The 16451-nt window shown below is 44.5% G+C and overlaps 1 protein-coding gene across 2 annotated transcripts; it reads left to right on the forward strand.

The window, feature by feature from the left end:
- The first annotated feature begins 7091 nt into the window (after positions 1–7091).
- Positions 7092–16451, forward strand: B3GALNT1 (beta-1,3-N-acetylgalactosaminyltransferase 1 (globoside blood group)). 2 transcript variants are annotated; one of them, XM_053390426.1, is made up of 2 exons: positions 7092–7596; positions 15355–16451. In XM_053390426.1, exon 2 carries the CDS (start codon positions 15419–15421, stop codon positions 16379–16381), a length of 963 nt encoding a protein of 320 aa, XP_053246401.1. In that variant the 5' UTR covers positions 7092–7596; positions 15355–15418; the 3' UTR covers positions 16382–16451. The 2 variants fall into 2 exon arrangements, with proteins under 2 accessions (XP_053246401.1, XP_053246400.1); XM_053390425.1 differs by having other exon boundaries at positions 7508–7596; positions 15321–16451.

Raw genomic sequence — 16451 nt, forward strand, 5'->3', positions numbered from 1 at the left:
ACGGTAATCAGCTATACGAGGGGTGTGGATAAATTTTTGTGAGGCGGCTAATGGGTTCCTCATATCACTGATAAATAAGTTAAAAAGGAGAGGCGCTAAAATACAACCCTGGCGTACACCCTTATTTACTGGCACTGGGTTAGTCAGGTCTCCAGCAGGGGATAATCTCACCCTGGCCACGGACCCGGCATGAAGTTGGGAGATAAACCACAGGAGCCTTCTATCTATTCCCCAACAGGCAAGTTTATCCCATAGTAATTTCCTCGGAATACTATCAAACGCAGCTTTCAAATCTATGAAAGCTGCGCAAAGTTGGCCCCGTCGAGGTGTCGAGTATTTCCGGGCTAAGTGATAAAGAATAATTGCCTGGTCTGTTGTGGATCGATTTAATCTAAATCCAGCTTGCTCATGTCCAATCAGGTCAGCCTCAACTGACCACTTCATCAACCTTGCCAGCAAAAAACGGGCATATATTTTCCCAATGGACGATAGCAGACTGATATTCCGATAGTTCCCTGGGTCACCGGGAGGGCCTTTTTTGTAGATAGGAATTATAATGGCCTCCTTCCACATTCCTGGTATTAAGCCCGTTGCATTTATTGCATCGAACGTTTTAGCTAAAATCCCTGCCCACCATGCAGAATGAAGCTTTATAGCCTCAACAGGGACCAAATCTGGCCCAGGGGCCTTACCAGTTTTCAGCTCAGCTATCAATTCTAGGATTTCAGCAGGGTCGGTTTTGGGCCAGACGGGAAGGGGATTAGAAGTTCTCCAATGAGTGGCTGGAGCTTCTGCCACTGAGAAATATTTTCTCAGGAACTGCTCCCATGTAGGGGCCGGGATCACCGTTAAGGGATATTTTGTGTTTCTTCCCTTTATTAAGGACCAAAATTTCCGGGAGTTATGAGATTTTGAGGCAGAAATTATAGTCTGCCAGCGATTTAAATGCCACTCCCGTTTGGCCGATTTCTGGGCCTGTTTGTATGCTTTTTTAGCCAGGGAATAGGATGGAGGTAAGGCCGGAGCGCCGGAAAGTTTATAGTCATTATATATTGTATGTAGATGGAGTCTGGCTAGTTTGCAAGCAGAGTTGAACCAAGGGGCGCCAAATTTAAAATAATCGTTTTTAACTCCATGGGTTGGAGAAGTAAAAAAGCGAGTTAAAACTTCTATCAGGCAAGAAAAAAAATTCATACAGGTAATAGGATCACTCAGGACTATTCCTACGTCCGGCTGATCACCAGAAAACTTTTCTCGGATAAAATCCGTATATCTAAGAGCGAGGGCAGGGGACCATCTAGTCCCCTTTATTTTAGTGGATGACTCCACAATCACCGGGATTGGGTGGGAGCGGTCGAGCAACTGCCAGTCAACACATAACTTGGTTATCAGGGGAAGATGGTCACTAAATTGGGCATTATCAATTTTAAAAGAAGTGACATTCAAAAATAGATCCTGGGAAACCAATACATAGTCGAGAACACTGTTTGATTTTAACCCCAGGTGGGTGAACTCCCCTGGTATGTCTGGAGGACACCTGCCATTTAGTATAATTAAATTAAGGCGTAGAGTCATCTGATAAAGCATCACTCCCGCCTTATTGACTTTTACATCCTTTGATATTCTAGTGGGGGTGTATACTAGATCGTAAGTTTGAGCGCCGGGGTCAACCCACCATTTAGACTTTTTAAGAGCCTCCCAATTTGAGGCTACCCGAGCGTTAAAATCGCCTCCAGTAATGGAGGGGACATTGGGATATTTAAGATAGCAAGAAAGTAAAAAATCCTCTAGGGATTCCCATCTAGAAGTAAGATCAGCTGCTAACCCTCCCGGAGGGAAATAGACATTTGTAACCAATAAAGAGAAGTTTCCACCAGAGATCAGTCCGGTAATAGCATAAGGCGGAAATGCATGCACTAGTGAAAGTTTAGCCCGAAGTTTGAGGGAGATACCAATTGTAAGGCCCCCTTTAGGGCGGCCACCATTCGTTGACGGGCTAGCAGGCAGACATATAAACTCAAAGCCATTTAACTCAATTTCCTCCTCCACCCAAGTTTCTTGTAATAGTATAATAAGAAAGGAATTAATATATTTTTGGAATTCTGGATCTAATTTTTTACTTTTCCATCCAGCAATGTTCCAACTTAATATTGAAGGCTGGGGTTTCCCCGTTCCTCCAATTGACTGTCATTCGGAAAGTTGGCTCAACTTTAAAACAGGAAGAGGGGAGCCACTAAAGAAATCAGTTATCTTCCTCTGATGAAAAACCTCTCGTAAAGGCTGAGTGGGATTTACAAGGTCATCTGGCTGTTGAGCTTGGCCACTCGATCTACTAGGAGTAGGGCTTTGAACAGGGGCGGACCCCTTTTCCAAAAGAGATTGGTGGGCCCCCCGGGGAGGACCAGCTATCTCGTCAGAAGTTTGGACTCTCTGAAGCCTGCTACTGGTCTTTTGGGCTACTTGATTTATGTGGCCTGTTGGATCTTCAATCAGTTCCATCACTGGTCTTGCTGCTGAATCCATAATACTCCGCGAAGAGGGATAAGGCTGGGCAAGAGGGCTATTTGGGAAGGTTGGCAAAGGCACCTCTTCTCTTGATTGGTCAGTGCTATAAGAAGGTTCCAGGTCTGGCATCGATGAATGTGTAGAAGGGGATTTTTCCTGTTGTGTGTTGCTTTCTTCAGGTATGTTTTTCAATGGACGGTCAAGTAAATCTATTAAAAGCACAGAAGATTGTTCTGCTTGGAGGGAAGGACTGGTAGTTGCTTCTTGGGGTTGTATCTTATCCTCCATTGGCGACATACATTTAGCATTAGATATTGAGAGATCCGTATGATCTGGTTCTTCTAGGGAGTCATGTTCGCTGTACGTGAGTATTCTGGTGCTGAGCTTCCTAATAAGTTGGGTTTTAAGCGATTCCAGTCTATTAATAATTTCTTTTTGTTCCACCACTGGTAAATCTGCAAAGGAGGCAATGAGTTCGATCTCTTCTGGTGGTGTCATGCCACTTTCCGGATGGTCATTGTTCTTTGCTAGGGGAGTGGAGGCCACATAACTCTTCTCCTGGGATTGAACGCCCACTCCGGTGTCCACTGGTGGATCGGGTTTAGCAGATTTTGAGCCCTCTTTGGTTATTGCCTCCAACAGTAGGGGTTTAGGCGTAGGGTCTATAAAGGCTCTCGTTGGTGCTATCCCACAGCGAAACAAAAATGCTTTCTTTCGTAATATGATAGTGGGAATTTTTGTGGATTGGAACGCAAGCAGGACTCTCTGGGAATTATGATGATGGACAAGGGGAAGGACTGCACAGAGGTCAATTTGTGTTGCTTCCATATTTAAAAGCACCTTTAGGAGTTCCTTGGCACCACCCAGAGTTCTCCATCTTGGGTCCCCATTTTGTATGGTTAGACTCACTTTCTTTGGTGTTAAGATCAGGGATTGATGACCTAATTGAAGGTTAAGGTTGTATTTAAATTTGTCAGTACGTTTGTTATTTAAGGACAAACTCCTCGTCCCCTTCCTCTCTTCAAGGGACTTAACACCGGCTGGCGCTGGGGAAGTAGTAACTAGCTTTTGTTGGAGGCTGTGCAGCTGGGACGAAAGATCATCTAGTCTTTTGAATATACAGTGCAGGGTTTTGATTACTAAATGGGACTGTTCAAATGTCATATGATTGGCCGTGCCAAGGACCAGTTCCTCCTTCTGAGGAGAGACTACACTCTTACTGTTGGCCACATCGCTTGTTATTTGTGGAATTATTCACTCTTCGTCTTTAAGTGCTGACACGCAATCAATCAGTGGGTTGAAACGGTTCTGAGTTTCTACCATGTAGGAACAATCCAGCAGATTACTCCCTTCTTTAAAGTGACATGGTTCAACCCTTGTTTGCTTCGATCTCGGAAAGGGAACGGGGACCATCTCCTCGGAGTCTCTAAGACGTTTCCCATATCCCATAATTCAGATATCGAGGAGAGGGGGGACAGCACTTCAAAGTCGGCGTCTTCACCTCTACCTTTACAGGCCGGCAATTTAGGTCTACAAGGAGACTACCGGTAAGCAATACAGACCATTCCTTTGAAAACCTACTCCCACCAGGACTAAGACTAATATATATAATAATTCTCCTTCAACGCTTATTGCAGGACCCACCGCGGTTTGGTCCCAGATGAAAGGGAAACTCCCAAAGGCCTCACCTCAAACGGGAGTTTCTCTTCGTGCAGCTCAAAGATTTTTCTCCGCTCAGCTGCAGTAAAAGTTCACAGCAGGTTTCCTTCAGCTATTAATCTTCCTTATCCTGTTGTTGCTTTAGCATGTTTGTTCGAGGCCCTTCTCCGCTTTGTAAATATATTAGTTAAGAAGCAGCTGCCAAATGTTGTAGATAAAATAATGAGGCTGATAAAAGCTGAATAAAAACTGATAAAACTAATAAAAACTAATAAAAACCGCACAACTGCTGCGGAGCTCAAGTCAATGCTTCCACTAACGACGCCATCTTCTCAGATCTAGCTCTGCATGTCTAGTCCCCTCAATATTCAGGGGGCCTTCAGCTTTGCCCCCTGCCATTGGGCATGTGATGTCAGGGCGTTGAGCAGCACCACACACAGGCCCCCTCAATCCCCTTGAGAAGATGGGGCCTCTTGCCTCACAGGGTTGTTATGAAGTTTAGATGATGAGGAGAACCATGTACACCTCCTTGAGTTCCTTGGAGAGAACGGTGGAATAGAAATTATATATTTCCTCCTATTTCCTCTCAGTTCCAGGCTATTCCGACAAACAACCATTTGCCTTTACAGTTGAATTTTGAAGGCGGTGATTTATTTTGAAGGGTGGTGAATACAGCACAAGATGTCCCGTGAATCGACTGGATGACATTGTGGAAGAACATTGCCTCAGGAGAGTGAGGAAAATTATCAGGGATGATTCTCACCCTGGCCGGCACTTTCTTGATCTCCTGCCCTCGGGCAGAAGATATAGAAGCATGATTAGTTGCACCAACAGAGTAAAGAACAGCTTCTATCCGTGGGTTGTTAGGCTGCTGAATGAAAAGATAACAACAGGGCAAGTGACTTTTGGGTTTGGTGGGTGTGCGTCAGTAAACGAAGGGAATTAAGACTAAGAGAGCTGAGTGGGGGGTGCTCGTGTAATCTCACTGTATACAAGTTGTACAAGTGACAATAAAATATTTCATTTATTTAAGCCATACCTTGCTCACAGGTGACAGCAGTCACGAAATTAAAAGACGCCTGCTCCTTGGTAGAAAGGCGATGGCAAACCTAGACAGCATTTTAAAAAGCAGAGACATCACCTTGCCAACAAAGGTCCGTATAGTTAAAGCCATGGTTTTCCCAGTAGTGATGTATGGAAGTGAAAGCTGGACCATAAAGAAGGCTGATCGCCGAAGAATTGATGCTTTTGAATTATGGTGCTGGAGGAGACTCTTGAGAGTCCCATGGACTGCAAGAAGATCAAACATATCCATTCTTAAGGAAATCTGTCCTGAGTGCTCACTGGAAGGACAGATCCTGAAGTTGAGGCTCTAATACTTTGGCCACCTCATGAGAAGAGAAGACTCACTGGAAAAGACCTTGATGTTGGGAAAGAGGGAGAGCACAAGGAGAAGGGCACGACAGAGGACGAGATGGTTGGACAATGTTCTGAAAGCTACTAACATGAGTTTGACCAAACTGTGGGAGGCATTGGAAGACAGGAGCGCCCGGCATGCTCTTGTCCATGGGGTCACGAAGAGTCGGAGACTACTAAACAACAACAAGGAAAAGCGTGACATTCCGTGATCACATCAGAAACCGTGATTGTTTGTTCCATGGCCATATGATTATCAGTGTGTAACACAGAGGTGGCACCAGTCAGGAGGACAAAGCCACAGTTTAGATTTGACTTGCAGCGATGTGGGCCAGAAGTAAAGCAGCAAGTTGGGGAGCAATTACTGATTTCTAATTAAATCCAAGGCTGAGGCTATGGGAGAAACAAGACCCCTTTGGCAGGTCAGTACTGTGAACCCTCCATTGCAGGCTCAGGTTGTATATATGTGTAAATAAACCCTATATCATACAGACACCAGAGACTCCGCTGTGCTTCATTCCAAAAGGAAACATAAACCCTGGGTCTGCGTCTGAAACCCCTGGAATCTTGCACTGCTTGGAGAGGAATGCAATAGTATGTTCTGATTAAAGGATGTTTGAATGTTCCTGTTCAAATTCTTACTGTGTTATCTTATAGCTGAAAATGGCTTAGAAGCTGTTTTGGCACATTAGTGTTACATATCAAAATAAATACAATCTGATAGGGTGCAGCAGAAGGAGAGAAAAAATCAGTTCCCTGGAAAAAGGGGGGTGGCAAAAATAAGAGAAAAGACGAAATTGTGTTAATAGGAACGGAGAGTTGGAAGGACCCAAGGGTCATCTAGTCCAGGCTTCCTCAACTTCGGACCTCCAGATGTTTTTGGCCTACAACTCCCATGATCCCTAGCTAGCAGGACAACTGGTCAGGGATGATGAGAATTGTAGTCTCAAAACATCTGGAGGGCCGAGTCGAGGAACCCTGATCTAGTCCAAAACCCTGCAATGCAGGAATCTCAGCTAAAGCATCCATGACAGATCGAACATGGATGTTGTAAATACAGTACAGTGTTTTGGCTGTATATGTTAAAAACGTTGAAACATAATGAAACATAATTGAAAAATAAATACATAAAACCTAATATTTAGGAATCAGTTATATGCTAAACTGTCCTGCTACTCTTACTGAGTTCGTCTTCATCCTATATTCTGATTCAGTTCTCTGAGTGCTGTTGCTTATGTAGCCAAAGGGAGACACTGAGATGCATTGTCCGAACTGGAGTAACCAACTCGTTAAAGTACAAAAAAAACTCCAACCCCAACCTAAAAGTTCTAAATAAAACATGACATACCTTGCACTTTCAAACAAGCCTAGATAAGCAATGAGCATGTTCTGCACCCACGCAAAGAATGCTGACAGGAGGAGACCCGTAAATCAAGTGGGAGGGATAAAAAATGGAGTAGCCGGGAGAGAAACACCCAGTTATATAAAAGGCTGCCGGGAAGGACTTTGCTTTCCTTGCTAGCTCAGCTTCTGGTACGATTTGAGCCTCGCGGTTATTTCTCCCCTCCTAGCGCAAGAAGCATTTGAAGCGCAATTTTTTAAAGAGTCGCACAGCGATTGCATTTGATTCCGCAACCCCACCCCCACCCCGTCTCCACTTTCCATTGCCTACGAAAGAAAGCACGAGTTTGAACGATCACGAACTTCTGCCTTTCCCCTTTAAAAAACAACCAAAACAAAGAAACTTTCCCCGATTCACTTGCCGAGAAACTGCGGCTGCTACGCGAAGCAGCGCAAAGCGATCAGGAAATCCGGCCTGCAAGCACAGGGGTCGCTCGCCGGGAACTTGCACAAGTCTGACTCGCTTGCGTCTCTTCCTTCTTTCTCCGGGAAGCCATCGCCGGCCGGAAAGGAGGCGCGATTGCCGTCTGGGTTTTGCTGCAGACCGGCTGGAGTGAGCGGGATCCGGGCCCGGAAAGCAGAAGCGAGCCGGGGGAACTTTCGGAGAGGTTGGCGGTAAGAAAGGAGACGTGGGTGGGGGAAAGATGGGGGAGGGCGTTTTATGCTGCTTTCAGTCGTCTTTCGGGGTGGGGGTAGGGTAGCTCATGAAATCCGCATTTTTCTGTTATCCCGAGCGATTGGAAACGAGGACAAGGCTCCTTGCCTTTGGCTCCCGCTCTCTGAAACCCAAACAAGCATGGAAACAACAGGGGGAGTCTTGCGGCAGCGCCTTAAAGACATAACGGGATTTTGTGTACGCACCGTCGGGTGTCTGGATGAGCGGCAGCTTACCGGTCAGATTTATAGACAGGGGAACATCGAATGGCACTGGGAGGCAAGGTGATGGATTTCCAGAGCATAAGAAGTTCATTAAACAAGCATTTGCAGGAGTGAATTGGTGATCCGCGGTCACCAAAGCTCAGCCACGCCCTACGATCTGCCCTGCGCAGATAAGAGGAAAAATCGGGACAAGGAGAGCCCCCGGAGGATGGACGGGGCTGGGTTGCAGTCTGTGGATTTGTAGATTTGTAGGGCGACCGTCCAACCACGTGCAATGCAGGATCTTCAACGGACGCATCCATGACAGATGGCCACGTGGAGGGAGATAAGGAAGGGATGGCTCATCAGTGGAAGATGGGAAGTGGCTCAAAATGGTTAAGGGTCGGGATGAGTATGCAAATAGAGTTTGAAACTGAAAGCTTGTACAGTATATAGTACTGAGGTCAAGCTGCCTCTTAAAATGGTAAACAAACAGTACAACATCCAGACAAAACCAGAGGTGGAATTTGGCAATATTTCACAATATGGGGCTCTCTGAGTGGCAAAATGGATCTTCTCAATAATGGGCCTTCTCTATTTTGCACCCCCTCGGCTGGATTGACACCCTGTGTGGGGGAACCGCCTACACAGCCCTAAATCTGAACAAAACATTCCCCATCTTGGAAAGCATTTGCAGATACTGTACTGTATTAGATTTCAGGATCTGAACTGTGTGCAATGCTCCAGATGGTCAAGCTGTGCTGGCTCTATTTCTGCAGGAATAGCGTGGTACAGGAATGGGGATCTGTTGGCCTCCAGGTGGTGGACTGCAACTCTCCTCAGCCCCAGCCAGCACGCCCAAGGGTCAGGGATGATGGGAGTAGTCCAGTTACTTCTTGATGGACTCCAATGTCATCAGTCCCATCCAGCAGAAAGCCACTGTGCTGGCTACTTTTTCTTAGTTTGATGAGAAACACCCACCTATTTTAAGGTGTGCTGTCCTGCCTTCAGTTATTTCATGAGTCATTCCAGCACTTTAACTTGGCAGGGATGAAGTCTTAGATGGTGTGGTGTGGAAAACAGTGCAAAGCTTTTGCTGCTGTCTAGTTTCCTCCATGCCCAAGGATCACATTTCCTCTCATGCCAGGGACAGATAATAGATTCAGATGTCATTCATTATAGTCCTAACAATGCAGTTGGTTCAGGTTCTATAATGAGTCACCCTGGAAATGGGGAGTAGAAATTGGAGTGAAATAATTAGCCTGCCTTGGCAGACTAGTCCTTAATTCACACCCACACACCAAGGACTCAGGCTAAGGATTCTGTAACGAGCACAAATAGAAAAAAGGTGAGTGCTGGAGACACATATTGCTTCTTTAGATTTTGCTGGGATACTCTTCTTCCAATTGAATTCCTTTTTTCAGACTTCAATGAATCTTCATGGTCTTCTCTTTGTGGGATAACCAGCCTCATATAACCTGTTGGTTGAGTCTCATTATTGCATGAAGGGGTTAATACCATACAGCAGGCATAGGCAAACTCCGGCCCTCCAGATGTTTGGGACTACAATTCCTACCATCCCTAGCTAACAGGACTGGTGGTCAGGGATGATGGGAATTGTAGTCCTAAACTTCTGGAGGGCCAGAGTTTGCCTATGCCTGCCATAGAGTAAGCTGTCCTACCAGGCACTGTCCTTATCTTGGGAGGAAATAGGTAATCAAGCCTATGTTCCCCCGCAGTCTACCTAAGAAGTTCAATGTGTGAAGAGGTTTGAACTGGTTGTTCCAGCTTAGACCACATGGCTCCCGCCAGCCTCTCTTGAGTTCCTATACCAATAATTTAGGAACCTGCCCTGCTTTGTAGCTAAGCCAGGGTTTACTGCCTGTGCAACTTTCTGAAGCACATGAATATGACCTTTGAAGCATTGGTAAGTAAACAATTTTTAAACTTACCAAACGTGTGGTATTTTTCATATGCTGAGGGAAGAGCAAAACTTTAGAAAGAAACTTACCATATTTTCAAAACTAGGCATCTGCTGTGCATCTTTTTCCTGGGGTTTCATCACTTGAAAAGGAAGCACTGGGTCATTTTCTGTTTTGGAAAATGTTCCACTTTACATCACAGCTTGAATGGGGGGGGGAAGCATTTCTGTGATATTTATTATGTCCTATCAGTGCGCATCACATGTTCAGAGTAATTTAAGAAAAGCAAAAGAGGTCCTATCCCCAGGGAGCTTACAGTCTAACTTCTAACTGTGGGAGACAGCAGGAGAAGGGAATGGAGAGGAAAGAATAAAGGGATGAGTGCAGTTATGCAGATTCAAGTTTTATTAAGGAATGTATATACTGCCTTTGGGGGGGAAGCTCTCTAAAGGCAGCTTACAAAACATAATGAAAACAATATAAAACAACTTTTAAAAAAATGCATATTAAAAAATCAATTAGGAAGCTAAAACAGCTGCAGTTTAAAAACTAGCACAACACTTTTTAGTAAAATGCAAATTGAAACCAAAACAGTTTAAAAGTCCTTTTTAAGAGCTAGCGAAAGTGGGGGCCACCATGCAGATTTCCTTCAACAGAGAGTTCCAGAGATACAGGGCCAGAACTGAAAAAGTTCTTTCCAGTCTGCTGGAACTTGATGGGAGGCCTCTGAGGCTGCTGCTCCTAAGGCAAATAGATTCAACCAGCAAAGAGAACTACAAACAAGTCTCTAACAATGAGGAGGATAAATAAACAGAAGCAAAAGCTAACATTTTGTTGCCGCCCTCCAGACTTCTTGTCGAAGAAGCACACGAAGAAGGGCCTCAGATGATGATCGCAGGGTCTGGGTTGGTTCATATTCAGCGAGAAATGATCCTTGAGTTATTGCGGCCCATTTAAGGCTTTATAGGTCAAAACCAGCACTTTGAATTGGGCCCATAAATTAATTGGCAGCCAAGCAGTCAGGCCAAGATTGGCATTATATGCTCAAGGAGCTTCTTGCCCTAGTGAGCAACTTGGCCACTGAATTCTGCACCAGCTGAAGTTTCCAAACTGTCTTCAGAGGCAGCCCCACATGTAATGCATTGTAGTAATCTAACATAGAGATTACCAGAGTGTAGATGATAGAAGTTAGGCTATCCATGTCCAGATAGGGGTGTGGCTGGGCCAGCAGCCAAAGCTGATGGAAGGCATTCTGTGCCATTGAGGACACCTGAGTCTCAACCAACAGCATTGGGTCCAAAAGAACCCCTAAGCTGTGTACCCATCATGGGCAGGAAGAACCACTGCAAATAAAAAAACCTCCGTGATTTCCCCCCCCTGCATCAAGAGTGCTCCCACCACTGGTTTGTTAAGCCATGCGCACACAATATTAGCCACAGTCTACAACTATCCTGTATTTTCTTGAGAAATACTGCTTTTTGAGGTATTTCTCCTCAAAACAGCTTTGCTTTGATTTGAGAACAGAAGCCACATGTGAATTGAAACACAGTGGGGGAGAACTACCTTACTGTGTTTTAGGTAGGTAATGTGTACGCAGCTGTAGCTAAAAACAAGTTGAATAGGCAACAAAATGTTGCAGTGTGGAGTGCTTCACTCCCTGTACTCCATTCCTTCCATATCTAGTTGTGCATCCCCCCCCCACCTGCAAAAAGCAGTGTTTTGTGACCCTCAGCATGCTCAATCCTCAGTGGGGCATTTTTGGGGTTTCCCCTTAAAGGGTTTTTGTTTTGGTCACCCTAACCCTTCTTTTGTATTCCCTAACCCTTTTTTCGTACAGTGGTACCTCAGGTTAAGAACTTAATTCGTTCTGGAGGTCCATTCTTAACCTGAAACTGTTCTTAACCTGAAGCACCACTTTAGCCTAAAGGCTACTTACTTTAAAGGCAATTACAGTGGTACCTCGGGTTAAGTATTTAATTCGTTCCAGAGGTCCGTTCTTAACCTGAAACTGTTCTTAACCTGAAGCACCACTTTAGCTAATGGGGCCTCCTGCTGCCGCCGCGCCGCTAGAGCACGATTTCTGTTCTCATCCTGAAGCAAAGTTCTTAACCCGAGGTACTATTTCTGGGTTAGCGGAGTCTGTAACCTGAACTGTCTGTAACCTGAAGCGTCTGTAACCCGAGGTACCACTGTACTCCCTAACCCTTCTTTTGCACTGTCTAACCCTTCTTTTGCACTGCCTAACCCTTCTTTTGTACTCCCTAACCCTTCTTTCGTACTCTCTAACCCTTCTTTCGTACTCCTACAAACCTGCTGTTTCCCTCAGGGGATGTTCATTTGCCTGCATAAGCACTAGCACTGAAAGCCTGAACATCAGGGAGGGAATGGTTGACTCAAGAACCTTGTAAAACAACTCTCTGATTTTAGAACTGCGGCTGCTTCCCTACAGTTTAGTGTAACTTCAGCAGAGGGCAGCAAATTCCTTCTTCTGAAAGTAGGCAGTGCTGGTGGTTGTTTTACTTTCTGAGAGAGGCATAGAATGTGAAGCGTGAATGCCTGCAAACTGATTGCCAAATAATATTCATGTTTTTCAAAAAAGAGAGAGTAAAAAGTGGGGGTTGTAGATGGTTGATGGAGAACCCTGGGTGAGAGACAGAGAAATGTCATTCTCCCATGGTGAGAAGCTGCGAGGAGAAAGGAAAGATCCCAGGTGAGAGCTGGGATGAGTGAATTTAGTCTGCGGGTGTTAAGGGCTAAGAATTATTTTTTAAGAGAGGACTCCGTATCCTACTTATTCTGTTCATATTTTTTATAGCTGCTATTTTATTGTACAGTGGTACCTCAGGTTACATACGCTTCAGGTTACATACGCTTCAGGTTACAGACTCCGCTAACCCAGAAATATTACCTCGGGTTAAGAACTTTGCTTCAGGATGAGAACAGAAATCGTGCTCCAGGGGCGCAGCAGCAGCAGCAGCAGCAGGCCCCATTAGCTAAAGTGGTGCTTCAGGTTAAAAACGGACCTCCGGAATGAATTAAGTACTTAACCCAAGGTACTACTGTATTCTGAAAAACTTTAATAAAAACCTCATACCTGAAAGAGAGAGAGAGAGAGGTGAAAATTTTGATTGAGAGCTGAAAATTTTGAATTGGAGGTGGGGGGAGATACACCAAAAATTCCACTAAAACAACTGTAAATTTGCTCTCTGCTTGACTTCGTCCCATCTTTGATTTGTACACCACATTGTAAATTTAAAATGCCACTCTGTATTCATTTACCTCAGATTTCCCCCAGCTAAATGCCTTTAATGCCTGGTATGGAATTCAGTGGAGTTATAACCATTTTAAGATTGTAGACGTGGAAGGTTCCCACCCCCACCCCCAAAGAATTTGCATCGCCCATCATTCTCTTGTTCTTCAAGCATGATTGTAGATGACTGAAACAAAGGACCAGTGAAACATTGATTCCAGCACAGTATTTCAACCAGCCACAAAGACTGTTCACATGTTCCATTCGCCAGCAGTAGCATCTGTGCACTTTGTAATGTTTGTGTACTAATCCCACAGCTCTGTAAGGCAGATTATACACAGGAACATAGGAGGCTGCTTTAATGAGAGCCAGGCAGTTTGCCCATCTAGATCGGTGTTTCCCAGACTTGGGTCTTCAGCTGTTTTTGGACTACAGTTCCCATCATCCCTGGTCCTGCTAGCTAGGGATGTTGGGAGTTGTAGTCCAAAAAAACAACAACAGCTGGAGACCCAAGGCTGCTTGCACCAGGGATGAGGAATATGTGGCCCTCCAGATGTTGCCGTACCACAACTCCTATCACCCCTGCCATTTATTATTATTATTAATAATAATAATAAAAAAACACCCTATACCCGGAGGTCTCAGGGCAGTTCAAAGAATAAAATCAAAATATAAAACCACAAAATACATAATCAAAATAAAAACAACAACCCAATACCCCCTCCAACCCCCACATTTTAAAAGGGCATAGGATGTCAGGACAAACCTCCGTTTCTTAGGGCAAGACTAGCTCAGTTAGTTAGAGCATGATGCTAATAATGGCAAGGTTGCCGGTTCGATCCTTGTATGTGACAGCTGCATATTCCTGCATTGCAGGGTTTTTTTTACTAGCTAATCCTCCCAGTTCTACAAATCTGTGATCCTATGACTAGATGTTAGGGAGTCGTTGCAGCTCTGTAGTTTTCATCTCTCCCCCTTGTTGTTTCGCATTGCTAGATTACAGCACATTGTGTCATGAAGCCGTACCAACGCTGCCTCCTGTTACTGGTTGGACAGAGAAATACACAGTGTATAATGATGCCATGTTGCGCCTTGTGCATGAAACCAGGCATTCAGAGAAAAGAAGGAAAGAGAGAGAGAGAGAGGAGCTGTAGTCTGTTAAGGCAGTGAGAGTTTTCGGAGACTCTTGTTCCCTTCACACAGCTACACTTTCCCTCTTCTTGGAGTCAAGGCACTAACTCCTTGGTAGAGGTTGGGCAACCAGTGAATGCCCCTCTTCAGTGTCTCAAGACATCCCTAAATACATTGAAACCTTGAATTTGCAAGAAATCCTTTTCATCTCTGCTCCACTGCACATGCTAAGCAGTGAACAACATATTTAGTTCTGCTTTCTTCATTTATTTGTCTCTGTGGTGTACCTCAGCTAATAAGAGTTCCCTCTAGTGGCCAAAGGAGGGGGGCGAGGAATCTTCTTGGTCTCACAGACTTTAGAGCTAATTATCTCACGTAAAAAATGTGTGTGTGTTTTTATGGAAAAGCATTTGAACTACTGTGGTTTTTTTTTATTTTTCGAAAAAGGAATTCGCACTTTTGTCCCAATAAGCATCAGCTCCAATGAGTTAACACTTTTGAAATGGGAAATAAGGCACGCAGACCCAGGCAAAACCCATATTGTGCAAAATGAGTTGAAGGGGAGCTTTATTTCACAAGGGCTGTCACATGGAAGAGGGAGCAGGCTTGTTTTCTCCTGCTCTGGAGGGTAGGACTCGAACCAATGACTTCAAGTTACAAGAAAGGAGATTCCGACTAAACATACTACTACTACTTCGGGTTAGCAGAGTCTGTAACCTGAAGCGTCTGTAACCCGAAGCGTCTGTAACCCGAAGTATCACTGTATATTTCAGCCATCAGAGACCTGGGTATTTAAATTTTAAAACAGGAATGTTTTAGCATTTCTCCTGAAAGTCGATAAAGACGGAGACATCATATGCTCAGTCACTGTAAATACATTTATAGCCCCAGAATTTTATTATTGAATCTTGAGATGATGTATACATTTGTTTTATGTGCAGCGGGATAAATGTTCTTATGCCAGGCCTCACCACTTACATGGACCACACTCATCAAAAGACATGTGAACTTGCCCAAGTTGCAATTTTTGTGCATTCCTAATAAGCCATAAAACAAATGGAGAGCAACTGTTTTCCTTTGATAGCATCACTTCTGGTATGAAGGTTCAGGTATGCAGAATGCGAACGCCTGTGTTCTCCACGTAGTAATTTTCTTCTTCACTGCTTTTTCTTTTTCAGCAAAGTGTTTATGGCCCAGCTCTTCTCTTCATAGCTCAACAATTCTTTGGAAACGCGATCGAAAACTCCCGCTTCTCTTTCTTCAGATTCAAGGACCGATGCCTTTGCCATCCTTGAGAAAAGCTTTTTTTGGTCTGTCCCTTGCCTCAGTCATATTCACAGCATGGTACATGGTCGTCCCCTCCCACAATGTGGCGGAATATAACAACTGGATGTATTTTTATGACTACGAGCCCATCCATAAGCAGAACTTCCTCTTTACGCTACGCGAGCGATCAAAATGTGAAGACAACAATCCGTTCCTCATCATCTTGGTGACGTCACGGCCTACGGATGTGCGGGCAAGGCAGGCCATTCGAGTAACCTGGGGGTCTCAAAGATCCTGGTGGGGGAACCAGGTGTTGACACTGTTTCTGTTGGGCAAAGGAGCAGAAAGCGACGACCCCGCAAGCTTATCTATAGAAGATGAAAGCATTCTTTATGGTGACATCATCCAACAAGACTTCATTGACACTTACAACAACCTTTCCTTGAAAACCATCATGGCTTTCAGATGGGTGACGGAGTTTTGTTCCAATGCTAAATACGTTATGAAGGCAGATTCAGACGTTTTCATCAACACGGGCAACTTAGTGAAATTCCTTCTGAATTTGAATGCCTCAGAAAACTTCATTACCGGCTACCCTTTAGTGAATAAATTCTCTTACAGAGGATTTTATAAGAAAACCTATATTTCTTACACGGAATATCCCTTTAGGAGGTATCCTCCATACCTCAGTGGACTTGGTTATGTCTTCGACACCAGACTGGCTGCAAAGGTTTATAAAATGATGGCTCATGTTAAGCCTATTAAGTTTGAAGATGTCTATGTTGGGATCTGTTTAAATATACTTGGTGTGAACATCTCCATTGCAGAAGACAAAGAACTCTTCTACTTGTACAGAATTGGCTTTGATGTTTGCAAGTTCAAGCACTTGATTGCCGTACATGGTGTATCGCCCCAGGAAATCGTTTTCTTCTGGCAGGAAATAACAAGAGAGACTTCACTTCTGTGCCAGTGATTCCATCCTGTTTTAAAACCCTGTTACTTCAAGCCTGTTTGCTCCCCAGCAGAGCAGGGGTGGGCAGATT

Source organism: Podarcis raffonei, chromosome 5 (genome assembly GCF_027172205.1).
Source record: "Podarcis raffonei isolate rPodRaf1 chromosome 5, rPodRaf1.pri, whole genome shotgun sequence".
NCBI lineage: Eukaryota > Metazoa > Chordata > Lepidosauria > Squamata > Lacertidae > Podarcis > Podarcis raffonei.